Source organism: Gorilla gorilla, chromosome 16 (genome assembly GCF_029281585.2).
Source record: "Gorilla gorilla gorilla isolate KB3781 chromosome 16, NHGRI_mGorGor1-v2.1_pri, whole genome shotgun sequence".
Classification (NCBI taxonomy): Eukaryota; Metazoa; Chordata; class Mammalia; order Primates; family Hominidae; genus Gorilla; species Gorilla gorilla.
Window position 1 is genome coordinate 74,186,653 of NC_073240.2, and position 12,710 is coordinate 74,199,362.

The window sequence follows — 12,710 nt, forward strand, 5'->3', positions numbered from 1 at the left end:
CCTGGAGAGCAGGCCGGTCTGTGGCTGGGCTGGGGCCTGGGTCTGGGACGCAGAGCAGATCTGATTATGAATCTGGGGTCTCTGGTCCATTTTCTGTGGCTGGTCGTGTTCAGGCACCTGTACCCTGAGACCGTGAGGCTCTCCCCAGCAGGTCCCTGAGCACCAGAGCCCCCAGCACCAGCCGGGGGGAAGATCCCACTTTTGCCTCCTTAATTAACACTTAGGTGAATGTGACATGTCTATGACCCTGGGCAAATCCTAACCTTTCTATGTCTTGGTTGACCAGGATGCCACTAGCTCCCCAGCTCACCCAACCCCCTGGTGTCTGAGCTAAGACACCAGGGGTTTGGGGAGGGCGAGTGACACAGCACCATTCTCAGAGCCGGCCATCCTCCACACCTGCCTCCCCACCACAACTCAGCCTCCCCCTCAAACAAGCTAGACATCTGCCCCATTTTACAAGATTGCTTGTGAATTAAACTAGCTAGCAAAGTGCTCTCTGCACACCCATCATAGACGCAAGGGTGGGGCCATTATTATTAAGCTCCTTCTCTTCCCAGCTGCTAGGGACTGCACCTTTGTGTCCCTGCCAAATTCCTATGTTGAATTCCTAACCCTCGAGGTGATGGCATTTGGAAATGAGGCCTTCGGAAGGTCATCAGGTCATGAAGTTGGCACCCTCATGAGTAGGATGAGTGCCCTTATAAAAAGAGACCAGACAGAGACGATCTCTCTTTGTCCTGTGAGGGCACAGGGAGAAGGCGGCCATCTACAAGTCAGAAAAAAAAAGCCTCACCAGAAGCCCCCGTGCTGGCACTCTCAACCCAGACTGCCAGCCTCCAGAGCTGTGGGAAGTAGTGTTTGTTATTTCAGCCCCCCCAGCCTCTGGTGTTTATGTTGTCACAGCCTGAGCTGACTGAGACACCAACCTTCAGAACCCAGTCCTCTGCCACAGACAGGAAAGCTGCGCAGGAGGCCAAGGGTACTGGAGGCACAGACGGGGGCCCGTGGGGGCAGGACGGCAGCCTCCCCAAGGCACATGGCCGAGTGCTGAGCTAGGGTAATGAGGCAGGCCTGCCCCAGGGTTGGAGAGTCCAGGACAAGGGGCAAATCAGGTTCCACAAGCCACAGATTTGGATATTTAAAGTCGTAACTCAAGCCAACAAACTGTTAAAGAAAATATATTCTATTCTCCTACCTTGACAGAAGGCATCATCATAATGCCCTGGAGGGCCAGGCTTGAAATGAGAACTCTTAGAAAACCACACCAGAGCACAGCCCACCTCCCTTCTCTTCCCTGACTGTGCCCCCCAGCAGAGGACCCTGGCCCACAGCCAAGCCACATCCATGCCACTCCTGCGAACAGCCACTTGTAAGTGGGTCAAGGGGTGGGCACAGAGGCAGAATGGTCCCCTCAGGACATCCTGGGAACGGCCCTGCACAGGCCTTGACAGCAAGCTTAGAGGTATCTGTGCCAGGAATGCTGGGTACCCAAGTGTGGTCAAGAAAGAGTTGCGAAGAGCCCCCAGACTCCTCACTGTGGGGAGAGGAGCCCTCCGGAGTGGGGGCCAGTAGGGCCCTTCTTTCCTGGGTCTTGGGGCAGTACCCTCAGAAAGACCCAAATGTCTATGCCATGTCCCCTGGAAGTCAGCCTGTGTCAGTGCCCAAGAAAGCCCCCCTCCCTATGGGGGTCAGGGAGGAAAGTCTTGCCCTTGCTTGCCCAGAGCTCATAGTCTGGCTGGGGAAGGAAGCCGCACCCAGGAAAGGGACTTGGGAACATGTATATAGAAACCCAGCAACAGAGGAAGGCAAGCAGGGCACAATGGGGAGGTGAGTAGAGAGGCTGGTCCAGGCTCTGAGCACCCCCAGCCCAGATGTTGCTGCGGGGCTGGACAGCACGGCTGGTAGCAGAGCCCACAGCCACAAGCATGCCGTTCTCCTCCCACCCCTGGCTTCTCAAGGCAGCAGGAATTCTGCTGAAAGTTTCTTTAGTTGAGGAGGGTATCAAAGTCTAGGGCATCTCTGGAAGCACCCTGAGTGGGGTCTCCCTGGCTAAAGGGTTCCCCAGGATGCAACTGTGTTGCCGCCATCACAAGGGGCTGTGGAGACCGGCAATGCTCCTCCTCTGATGGAGGCAACCTTCCCTGTGCTCCTCTTTCAAGCCCTGGGATACCCCCAGTTCCTTGCTTCTGTCATGCCTAAGACACACAGGTGGACTCAGAGTAACACAAATTGGCTCGTATGTCCAGCTGTCTCGGTCTATCTCTACGTGGACACATCCAAAACCTGTTTCCATCTCACAATTGGTGTCGCTGTTCATGAGGCTGAGCAACAAAAACCCACCAGCCAGCCGTGAGTGAGTCTCTCATCCTTCCCCACATCCCATCAATCCAGGTGGTTTTGGCTCTACTGCCTAAGTGGACATCTCAAAGCCATTTACTTCCCTCCAATCCCAATATGACCCCAATCTAAACACCCCCAAGATGACAGCCCCAACCTCTTGATGAGGCTCCCCACCCCTCCAAGCCACTCTCAACCAAGCAGCTAGAAAGACCTCTTGGAGACATAAATCAGACCATGTCACTCTCCTACCATAAACCTTCCAATGACTTCCCATTGCACCCATGAATACACTCCAACTGCTGACTGTGGCCCTCGGCATCCCAGCTCCCAACTACCGGCCTCCCTGACTCTGCCCAAGGCCATCTCTGGCCACAGTGGCCTTCCTTCATGTCCTTGAATGCCCCAGGCCAGTTTGCGCTTGCCCCAGGCCCTCAGTACTGGGCTTGCTCTTCCATCTGCCTGCGTGCTGCCTCCAGCTCCTTCTTGTCATCCTGTCTTGGCTCAAAAGCCACTTCCATAGAAAGGAAGGACACTGGATCCCTGTGTGTGACACAGCCAAGGGCCCTCCCTTCCCATTCTCACTGTGACTCTTCGCCCTGATGAATTTCCTTCCTGGAGTTCTCACTATTTGAAATGACATTCACTGACTTGCGTGCTGCTGCATGAGGCAGGGCTCCTCTCTACTTCTCACTTCTGTGTTCCTCCATGCTTAGCACAAGCAGGCATCAAAAATATCTGCTGATTGCCTGAATAAATGTGCGTACATCTAAATGAATGAGTGGGTACCATATGGGAGCTCAAGGAAGCCTCCGGGCATGGCTAGAAAGAGTCCCAGACTGTCACAGGCCACAGTAACTGCTCCTTTGGACAGATCATGCTGGGCCTTAAAGACAGAGCATCGAAGGTGGCATGTTTTCCTGCAATGACCTCCTTTCCTTCTGTATCACCTTTATCTTTTCATTACTCCTTTTCTTCTAAGATCAGGTCCTTGTCTAATTGTGCCTTTATTGTGATCTCAGCAATGAACACAGCACAGAGCATGTGGTAAGGTTTCAGGAACTGAGAAGGGCTTCGCGATGAAGGTGAAGGCAATGGTGACAGTGACGAGAATGGTGGTCAGCAGGGCTCCTGCTAGTGTAGACAGTGGAAGAACAAAAAGGTACCCGCTCTGGGCAGATGCAGCCCACAGGGAACCTGCCCTTGTCCCTGTGGGAAGAACTAAGGTGCCTTCTCCTGCAGGGGACACAGACTTCCGTGTCCTACTGAGAGCATGGTGGTGGTGAAGCCTGGAACTGCAGTGAGGAGGACTGTGGGCACTGGGGTGGTGGGTGCAGGTGGCAGGGCTGGAGAGGTGTGTTTCAGATGGTTTTTAGACACCACAAAGCTGGAGCACCAACAACGCACAGTCTGAGCTGCTTTCGCTGGTGGGGGCACATCCATTCAGGTTAGGGGGTGCCCTAGATTTGAGGACACTCACCTCACCTGCACCACTCTCCAGCACCTGGGAAGTGGTTGCTGAGAACAAGGCTGGACGTTGCTGGGAGAGGCTGCTAAACACTGGTGTGTCCCCACTGTTGGCTGGGGCCACAGGCCACCGGAGAGTCAGTTGCACCAGGCAAATATTTGCCTTGCTCTTTATATTTCATTAGAACTCCCTCTTACGATGTTGGTTCTGACTGCAGGGGTTGAGCACCTTCATTTCCAGGCCACTACAAGCCTTGCCCATCAGGCGGTCCAGGCAGCTCACTCTGCCACACATGGAACTTGGGGAAGCCCTGCTCTCACTCCTTCTGCAGTTTCTCAACTGCAGTGCAAGGACAGAGCCACTGCCTTTTCCACCCCGAGCCTCAGTTTCCTCATCTGTGGAATGGGTAATTGCCAAATCTCAGGGCTATCATGGGGGTCAGGTGAGATCATATCCACCACTGGCACATGGTAGGCACTCAGGACATGTTGGTTCCTTTCCTTCCCTCTCTTTCCCAGCCCTCCCAACAAAGAGTTGATTTCTCAGTCCCAAGGAGAGGCCAGAAATTGGAGGTCTGGCTGCTGCTGTTTCCACCAAGGCCTCTTCCTGGGGCCTGATTGAATCCTCTCCTGTGGATTCATTTTCTCCTCATGGAAGAACAACTTCCACCTGTGTCTCAAGAACAAGTGTCTGCGTTGAAGACAGCAACCCCAGGCCTGGCAGAACAGGCTGCTGCATATGCATGCTGGGTGCAGTTTGAAGGCAGCTGCACTGAGGGTCATGCCGGGTCCCTTCCTGGGTGCAGGAGACAGGGCCAGTACCCACGCCCCAGGACCTCTCCTCGTGTCATCTCCACTTCTCGCAGATGCCAAGCACCTGATTCTGAGATGAGGCAATCAAGGTCTACAGGATGAGGGGACTCATCAGAGGCCACACAGCAGCCCCAGCTGGCCTTCTGCCTCCAGCCCCTCTTTGGCCACTTCAGGCTGCCGAGGGAGAGGAGAGACTTCTGGGATGGGTCACTGGAGTGCTGAGCCTTGCAGGGTAACGTCCAAAGAAGGGTAACCATGGTTTCTAACAATAGCCTCCACGCCTGGAACAAGCTCACACCTCGGAGGGAGGGAGGAGGCATGGCTGGAGAGGCTCGGGAGGGAGTCTGCTGACCCAGATCGCCCAGGATGGAGGCAAGAGGCTTGCATCCTCCAAGATGGCGGCCCACCTACGCTGACTCACAAGACTGCCTGACTGCCACCAACACTTAGGAGATCTCCTGGGGGCCTGGTCTGGGCCCGGCTGGGGGAGGCAGTAGAAGCCTGGGGTCAGGAGTCTAGCTTCTTGCAGCGCCAGGCAGCCTGAGGCAAGCTTTCCCCAGTCTGTGGGAGGCAAGCTCCCTAGCCCCACCCGAGGGCATCCTCCTTCACGTTCCGTGAGCTACAACAAGGTCTTCAGAATCAGCTAACATAAACCTTGCCAAGGCAGATGGGAGCTGGGGACTGGGCCCCAGGGAGCCACAGCTTCAGAGAACATCATTATGTGCCTGACAAGTGGGGAAACTGAGGCCCAAAGGAGGAAAGAGACTCATAGAGGGACTTGAAAGAGGAGATTAGGGCAGGGTTTTCGGTACTAAATACTCTCCTCAGCTCTCATGTGGACCTAGGGCTCCAAAGGGTCTTTCTGCTGCTGCCTCTGGGCCAAGCAGAGGTGGGAGAGGCCCCTGGGCTGGAGTGGCCTGCTATGGTCCTGGAGACAGGGTTCCTGGGGCCAGCTGGGAAACCCCAGTCCAATCTCAGGGGTCCAGTGAGAGCCCTAGGCTGGCCAGTGTGCCTGGCAGAAACTAGCTCAAAGCAATTTTCTTCCCAGCTGGTAGGAGAGATAAAGGTTTGTGTGTGGAAGGGTGAGAGTCATCCATCTGGCCTCCTGGGATCTCCTTCCTCCCCACGAGATGGGGCGGCACGTCTAGTTCAGAGGCCTGACCCAAGGCCTCCTGGGGCCTCTGCCTCCCCCAGAGAAAGGCCAGGACCAGCGCCTGACCAGTTCTGGGTGCCCAAGAGGGTGGCCTGGCCAGGGTGGCAGTGGGGACAGGAGCCCTGGGCCTGAGCTCCCAGCATGCATAATGTGGGGACGTGAAAGACAAGCTTAGCTCTGACCCACGACTCACCCTGTCCAGCCACTGGCATCTCTGCCAACTCCTAGAAAAGACCACAGCCCCCAGGCCCTGGAGGAGTAAGGTCGGCCCCTGGGAGGCTGAGGCCTGGAGACACGAATGGATGCTGGAGGAGGGAAAGAGCTGGCGTGTCTCTGCTTTTCATGGCAGTCTAGCTGTGGGTCCAAGACATGCAGAAGGTTGGGGGTTTCTCAGGGTCTGAGGGAGCCAACCTGGTCCTACATTTCCACCTGCGACGGAAACCAGGAGACAAGTGTGTCAGAGCATGAGGGGAAACATGCCTCCATCTTTCCTTCACAGCCCCTCAGAGTGGACCCAGCCGCACCCTCCAGAGTCACTGTCCCCTCTCAGCCCTCAGCTCAGACCACCTGCCACATCTCTGCACATCTCTGTCCCACAGGCACCTCCAACTCAACCTGTTGCACAGATCTCCTCCCCTGCCACTGCCCTCCCACTCTCTGCCAACAGTCGTCCTAGTCCTTTGATCCCAGCGCCCACCCAGGCCAGCACAGGTGGGTGCCCGGCAAGCACTTGCTGGACTGAATGAAGTCCAGTCCCCCATGGAGGCACCCCAGCCATGAAAGGAAACAATCATAGAATCAAAGTCATTCCCTTTCCATCTGAGAAGGCGGGAAGTGCAGGGAACAGGGAGACAGGAGGCCTAGGCCAAAAGCCCTACCACTGGGGCGGCTGGCCTTTCTGATCTTCAGTTTCCTCACTTGACACATGAGGATCATAAATCTTGCCCTGTTTCTCTTGCCAGCTAAGTATGGGGAACCAAGGAAATGTTACTAAGACAACTTGGTGGGGAGGGAGGTAGGGGTGTGTGTGTGTGTGTGTGTGTATAAATATATATATATATTATAAATATAAATAACATCTATTTTTTTTTTTTTTTGAGACGGAGTTTCACTCTTGTTGCCCAGGCTGGAGTACAGTGGTGCGATCTTGGCTCACTCTGCAACCTCTGCCTCCTGGGTTCAAGCAATTCTCTTATTTCAGCCTCCCGAGTAGCTGGGATTACAGGCGCCCACCACCACGCCTGGCTAATTTTTTGTATTTACTAGTAGAGACGGGGTTTCACCACGTTGGCCAGGCTGGTTTTGAACTCCTGGCCTCAAGCAATCCACCCATCTCGGCCTCCCAAAGTGCTAGGATTACAGGCGTGAGCCACCGCGCCCAGCCAGGAGGGACACATATTAAACAGTTCTTCTGCACCAGGCTTCATGCTAAGGCTTTATAAACATCAGGTACAACTTATACCTATTTTGCAGATAAAGAGACTGAGGCACAGAGAGGCAAAGTGGACCCAAAGCTACATGCTAGGCAGTGTGGAGCCGGGATTTTAACTTGGGTCTTAAATGTGCCATTCCACTACACCGGGGTGGGACAGCCCACACTATGTGCTGGGGGCCAAGAGAGCTAGCTGGATTCTGTCCCCGTTCTACCAGAGGTCTAACTGCATGACCTTGGGAGAGTCACGGCCCCTCTCTGTCAGTGTAAGTAATGTGAATTTTCCAAGCCAAAGAGAATTTCTGCCATGGAGGGACACTGCCAAACTGGTGCACACACTTCTCCTATGGCACGTGCGTTCATGACGCCTCTGACCTGAATCTGCCCATGCCTCTACCATCAGCCACAGGTGCTGCCAGTCGAGGCCCAGGCTGCTGCTGGGGGTGAGCGTGCGGGGCTTCACGTCCTGAACATGGGAACTTCTGCCAGGCAAGCAGGGGTCCTGGAGGCTGGGAAGTCAGCCACGCGGCACAGGGATGGAGCGGGAAATGGCCCTCCATGGAAGCTTGTCCCGCCCACAGGTGGGACAACTCCAAGGTGGGCTGTCTCACAGAGAGAGTAGGCCCTCCAGGCTGGCCTGCCTGCCGCTGCTGCCAAGTCGTGTAACTTGGGTGGGTGGCAGACACAGACCGAAGCACTTGGCAAGGTCAGCTGCTCTTCCTCCCAGCAAAGCCCTTAGCTCCTCTGCTGCTGATGACTGCTTCAGCCCATGGATGAGTGAGGTTTGTTCACAATGGAGTTGGCCCGCCCAGTTCTTTTTCAATGTTTTATTTTCCTCCTGTAGCCAGTGTTCACAGCCCCTAGGATCCCTTTACAGTTTCTGAGCACAAGACTCCAGCTTGCCCACGTGATTTCACTCTCTACAGCCAGCGGCCGCACCTTTTGTCAGAGGCCTGCCTGGGCTGCTGGAAACTGCTTTGGCTACGAGTGCTGAGGGCTGGCAGTGCCTTGAACCAATGACTGACAGGTAAGGGGATATAAACATTCCAACTCCCTTGCCCTGACTGGGACAACTCCAAGGTGTGGCGCACACTATCCTCAGATCCCATAGGGCTGAGGCAAACAGCCATCCACAGGACACCCTCCAATGTCCAACCATTGCTTGGCTTCCTGCCTTTCCCTGTCCCTCTCCCCAGTCCCCTTACCAGATTTTCCTGGGAATGCATCCCCAAAACATCCCTTTCATGCAAATCTTTGTCTCAGGTTCTGCTCAGGAAGAACTCAAACTAAGAGAGTTGCCAACAAAATTTGTATAAAAATCCAGATTTCCATTTCTCATAATGCTATAGATCTAGCAACCCTGGGCCCATTCCCACTTGACAAAAATTAGCTGGAGCTGCATAGAGGCCACCCAATATAACGGAGATGTTCTCTAGTTCTTCTCATCCACCACACTGTCTACTGTCCCCCAACTGGGCCTTTTCACCCATCCCTATTCCCTGCCTGTCCCCAACAAGTTTATGGGTTTACAAACCCTACAACATAATGCAGTGGTTAATAATGTGGGCTCTAGAGGTGATCGGCTTAAGTTCACATTCCAGGTTCACAAATTACTAATCATGCAACCTTGTATAAGTCACTTAATATTTCTGTCTGTTTCTTCAGGTGAAAAATGAGTATATACATGTACCTATATGGTTCCCTCTATAGCTGTTACAGACTTCATTGAGATACTGCATGTAAAGTATCCAGCACATGATAAGAGGTCAAGAACTTACTAGTATTTGTCCTCTTGGAGCAGGTGTGCCTGCCACAATCTGACAGCCTATGTTCAATTATCTGAGGTTCCCTGCCAGTTCCTCACTCCCTCTGTGGGGAGTGGCCTTTCCCCCAAGAGGTTTGCACTGACCACTTACCTCTTCCCACTGGTGAATATATCGAATGAGGCGGGAGAGGCGTAACAGGCGTAAGAGGCTGAGGATCTTCGTGAAGCGGACAATGCGCAGGGCCCGGGCAGTCTTGTAGACCTCCGAGTCGATGCGTGTCTCCACAATGAGGAAGATGTAGTCCACGGGGATGGAGGAAATGAAATCTACCATGAACCAGCTTTTCAGGTACTTCATTTTAATCCGCTGCGGGTCCAGGATGATCTCTGTGTTGTCCTCCACCACGATCCCTGTGCGGAAGTTGAGGACCAAGTCGATGAGGAAGAATGTGTCTGACACCACATTGAAGACAATCCAGGGTGTGGTGTTCTCATCCTTGAAGAAGGTGATGCCCACAGGAATGATGATCAGGTTTCCCACCATCAGCAGCAGCATGGTCAGGTCCCAGTAAAATCTGCCCAGAGACACAGGGGTCAGTCGCCAGGAAGAGAGAGAGGACAAGTTACAGACTAAGGGAGGAAGATCTGAGGGACAGCATCTGGGACAGAGAAGTCTTGGGAGGTTCTGAGACAGGAAGACAGGCACATGGGTACCAGGGCAAGATGTGGAGATTGGCACAGGGAATGACACAATAAGAGGCTCTTCATTCACTAAGGATACCCTCCGTGCTGCCCTTCTGTGAGTTCCCCTGAGCCCCAACAACAAGCTTCCTCCTCCCATCCCCAGCCCGCAGTAAGAGTCAGGCTGAAAAGCAAATCAGTGACACTCAGAGAGAAGCAAGAGGCTGTTTTAGCAAAAGGAGCAGCTCACCCCACACCACCCCAGGCTCAGGCTAGGCTGCCCCATCCTCCCTGAGGGTCAGCTGTGGCTTGACACGTGCTGTCAGGGAGACATTCCACAGACCATGACCAAAGAGCAGGGGAGGTACAGACATGACTCAGGTGCCTGGAAGGCAGGAGGCCCAGGCTCCAGCCCCAGCTTTGTCATCAACATGCTATGTGACATCCGGAAGGGCCTCCCTATTCTGGGCCTAAGTTTCCTCACTGTGTAATGAGTCCTATCATTCTGATCTGGCCCTCTCCCAAACTGGTTCTCTGGCATCCACCTTTAGTCTATCCCTTACAATCAGAAAATGTCTGACCATCTCCTTCCCTCAGAGGTTTGCATCCTAACATGGGGGTGTGGAGGGGGAGAGATAGCTTCAAAACAAGAAGAATTAATGGGGGGATTTCAGGCACCAGTGAGATACCACTCAATGTGATAGAAAGAGACCAGCCCAGGGCTTCCAGAATCATTTCTCCTAAGGCCTCAGGCACCTTCAAGTCGTTTGTAGAGGGAGCCTCAGGGCAAAGCCTTGGAGAAGTTGAGCAGCATGAGGAGGAGGCACAACACCAACTCACAGGTCTGTGATGGGTTTCTCCCAACTCACCAAGCAGGGGGCCTTCTGGAGTGTGGAAACAACACAGGTGGCCAAGACCCCAATCCAGAAGGCATGGCCAATTATTCCCAGGGACCCTGCCCAAGCACCAGCCATCCCAGGGCTGGCCCCAAGACCAAAAACTTGCACTGCAGAGCTGTTTCCCTCTGCTATTAATTTAGACATTTACACAATAACAGATAAAGGTATTAAGTCAGGCAGAAATAAGCATGTCTTCTCCCAGGAGAAATAACCTTTCCACCATCTTTGATTCTTTACTGCAAGGAAGCCAGGAGGAAGGAAGTGGGAAAGAAAGAGATAAGCTTTCCTCGAGTCTTCAGAGGGTCTCACTGTAAACCAAAGTGCCCCTGCCTGCAGAGTTCCAGGTTGCAAAGAAATTACTTCATAGCAAATTGTTTGTTTGTTTGCCAGACTCAAAATGGGGCTGTGAGTCAAGGAGAGGGTAGGGCCTGTTTTGCTGAAGGTGGGTGAGATGGCTGTCCTACATCACACTGTGTGGCAAAGGGCAGTTTCCAGAGAGTCAGCTTTCTGCAGCTCCTTTGAAAGCCAAGCTCTTCAGGGCCTCAAGACAGGGCCTTATGGGGGATAAGGCTGGATGCCAAGAGGCCAACTTCAGCTCCTCTCTACCCCATGACCCACCACTCCTTCCTGTGGCCCCAGTACCCATATGCCAGCTGAGAGAACCCAACTAAGGCCTGAGGACCCATCCTCAGCTTCACACTTTACTACAAAGAATGCAGCACACCTGCTAATGAGTCATGGGCCCCAGGAGGATGGTTTCAGCATCTGTGGGGTGCCCTAGAGCCCTGCATGCTCTACCCAGCCACACAGACCTCACTCAAAGACAGCTGTGTACACTCATTAGATGCCACATGCAGGTATCCCCATTCACACACACAGTGCACAAACACCCCTCTATACACTCTGCTGTCATCCCTCTTCATTTAATCTCTTGGGAAAAACAAAAGAAAACAAATTTTTTTAACTGTGCATAGAAAGGCCACTGAGGGCTATGTGGCCCTCTGTACATAAAGCTAATAATACACCCAGGCTGGAGGAGTTTCTAAAATTAACAGAGCGGGTGCAAGGCGGCTGGGAATGCTGACTCGGGCGGGCCTGCCACTCCAACAGGTTTCTACACTCTCCCCAGCTCTAGTTCCCTCAATTACAGTCCAAATTTGAGAGAGTAATTAACAGGAGAATGTTTGCATTTCGTGGTCTTCATAAAACCAAATTGCATAAGGCAAAAACACCCATTTCCTCACACTCTGACTAATGGTTTCAATCTTGAGCTTCCAGATGCTCAGGGATATTTCCAGCACTCGATCTGGGCTGGGGTCGGGATCCTGGATCATTCTTTCCCACAAACCACTACCCTGGAACATCACAGAGCTACTGGAGAGACAGTATAATATGGTGGGAGGAGGGATGGGCCTGAAGTCAGGGTTCGATTCCTGCTCCATGGTTTACTAGCAAGTCACTTTACCATGCCACACCTCAGTTTTCTTATCTGTTCAATGAGGATAACCACAGTACCTGACTAGCAGCACTGTCATAAGGAGGAAATCAATTGATTTCTGTCAAATGCTCTGACCTATGCCCAGCTACGTTATGAAATGAGTAAATAAATCATCAAAATCAATAAATTTGCAGGAAAGAGGTAAGAGGGAGGATCAAATCTCCCAGAGAAAAGCCAGAGCAAAACATCTGCTGGGAGTGGGATCACAGAAAAGCCTGTAATAGACCAAGGAAAGCCAGTAGCAGGAGGCAAGCGCTACAGAGGCCCTCCAGCAATCAGATGACAGACCTATTTGCCTCAGTACACAGATGCCCTCACCTCCAGAGACTCATGGTCTGGTCAGAGCACAAGGCTTGGATAGAAGGCAATTGGCAATGGTGTAAGAAACCATCCCTATGAGCCCAGGTATCCGTAAAAAGCCCAGGTATCCATAAAAATGGGATCCCGGTGGCCTAGAAGGGTGAGGCCGGGAAACTGCTTCTGGAGGAGGTGAGAGGAGTTGGGTTTTGGGAACTGCCGTTGGCTTCTGGACTACCTTTCCTTACTCCTTGCCAGATGCTTGCACAGGTCTCCGAAAGCCAGGCCCTGCCAGAGCTAGATATGACGTTCAGCACCACGGACAGCGCCCAGCACACCTGCCAGCCCCGTTCAGTGGGTTTAGC

At 53.2% G+C, this 12,710-nt stretch overlaps 1 protein-coding gene across 1 annotated transcript in view; it reads right to left on the reverse strand.

Moving 5' to 3' along the window:
• Window positions 1–12,710, reverse strand: part of HCN4 (hyperpolarization activated cyclic nucleotide gated potassium channel 4) — a 47,082-nt gene that overhangs the window by 12,265 nt on the left and 22,107 nt on the right. Inside the window, exon 2 of the mRNA XM_031002042.3 lies at window positions 9,122–9,545. Within this exon, the coding sequence (XP_030857902.3) occupies window positions 9,122–9,545 (424 nt within the window). The remainder of the gene's footprint in view (window positions 1–9,121; window positions 9,546–12,710) is intronic.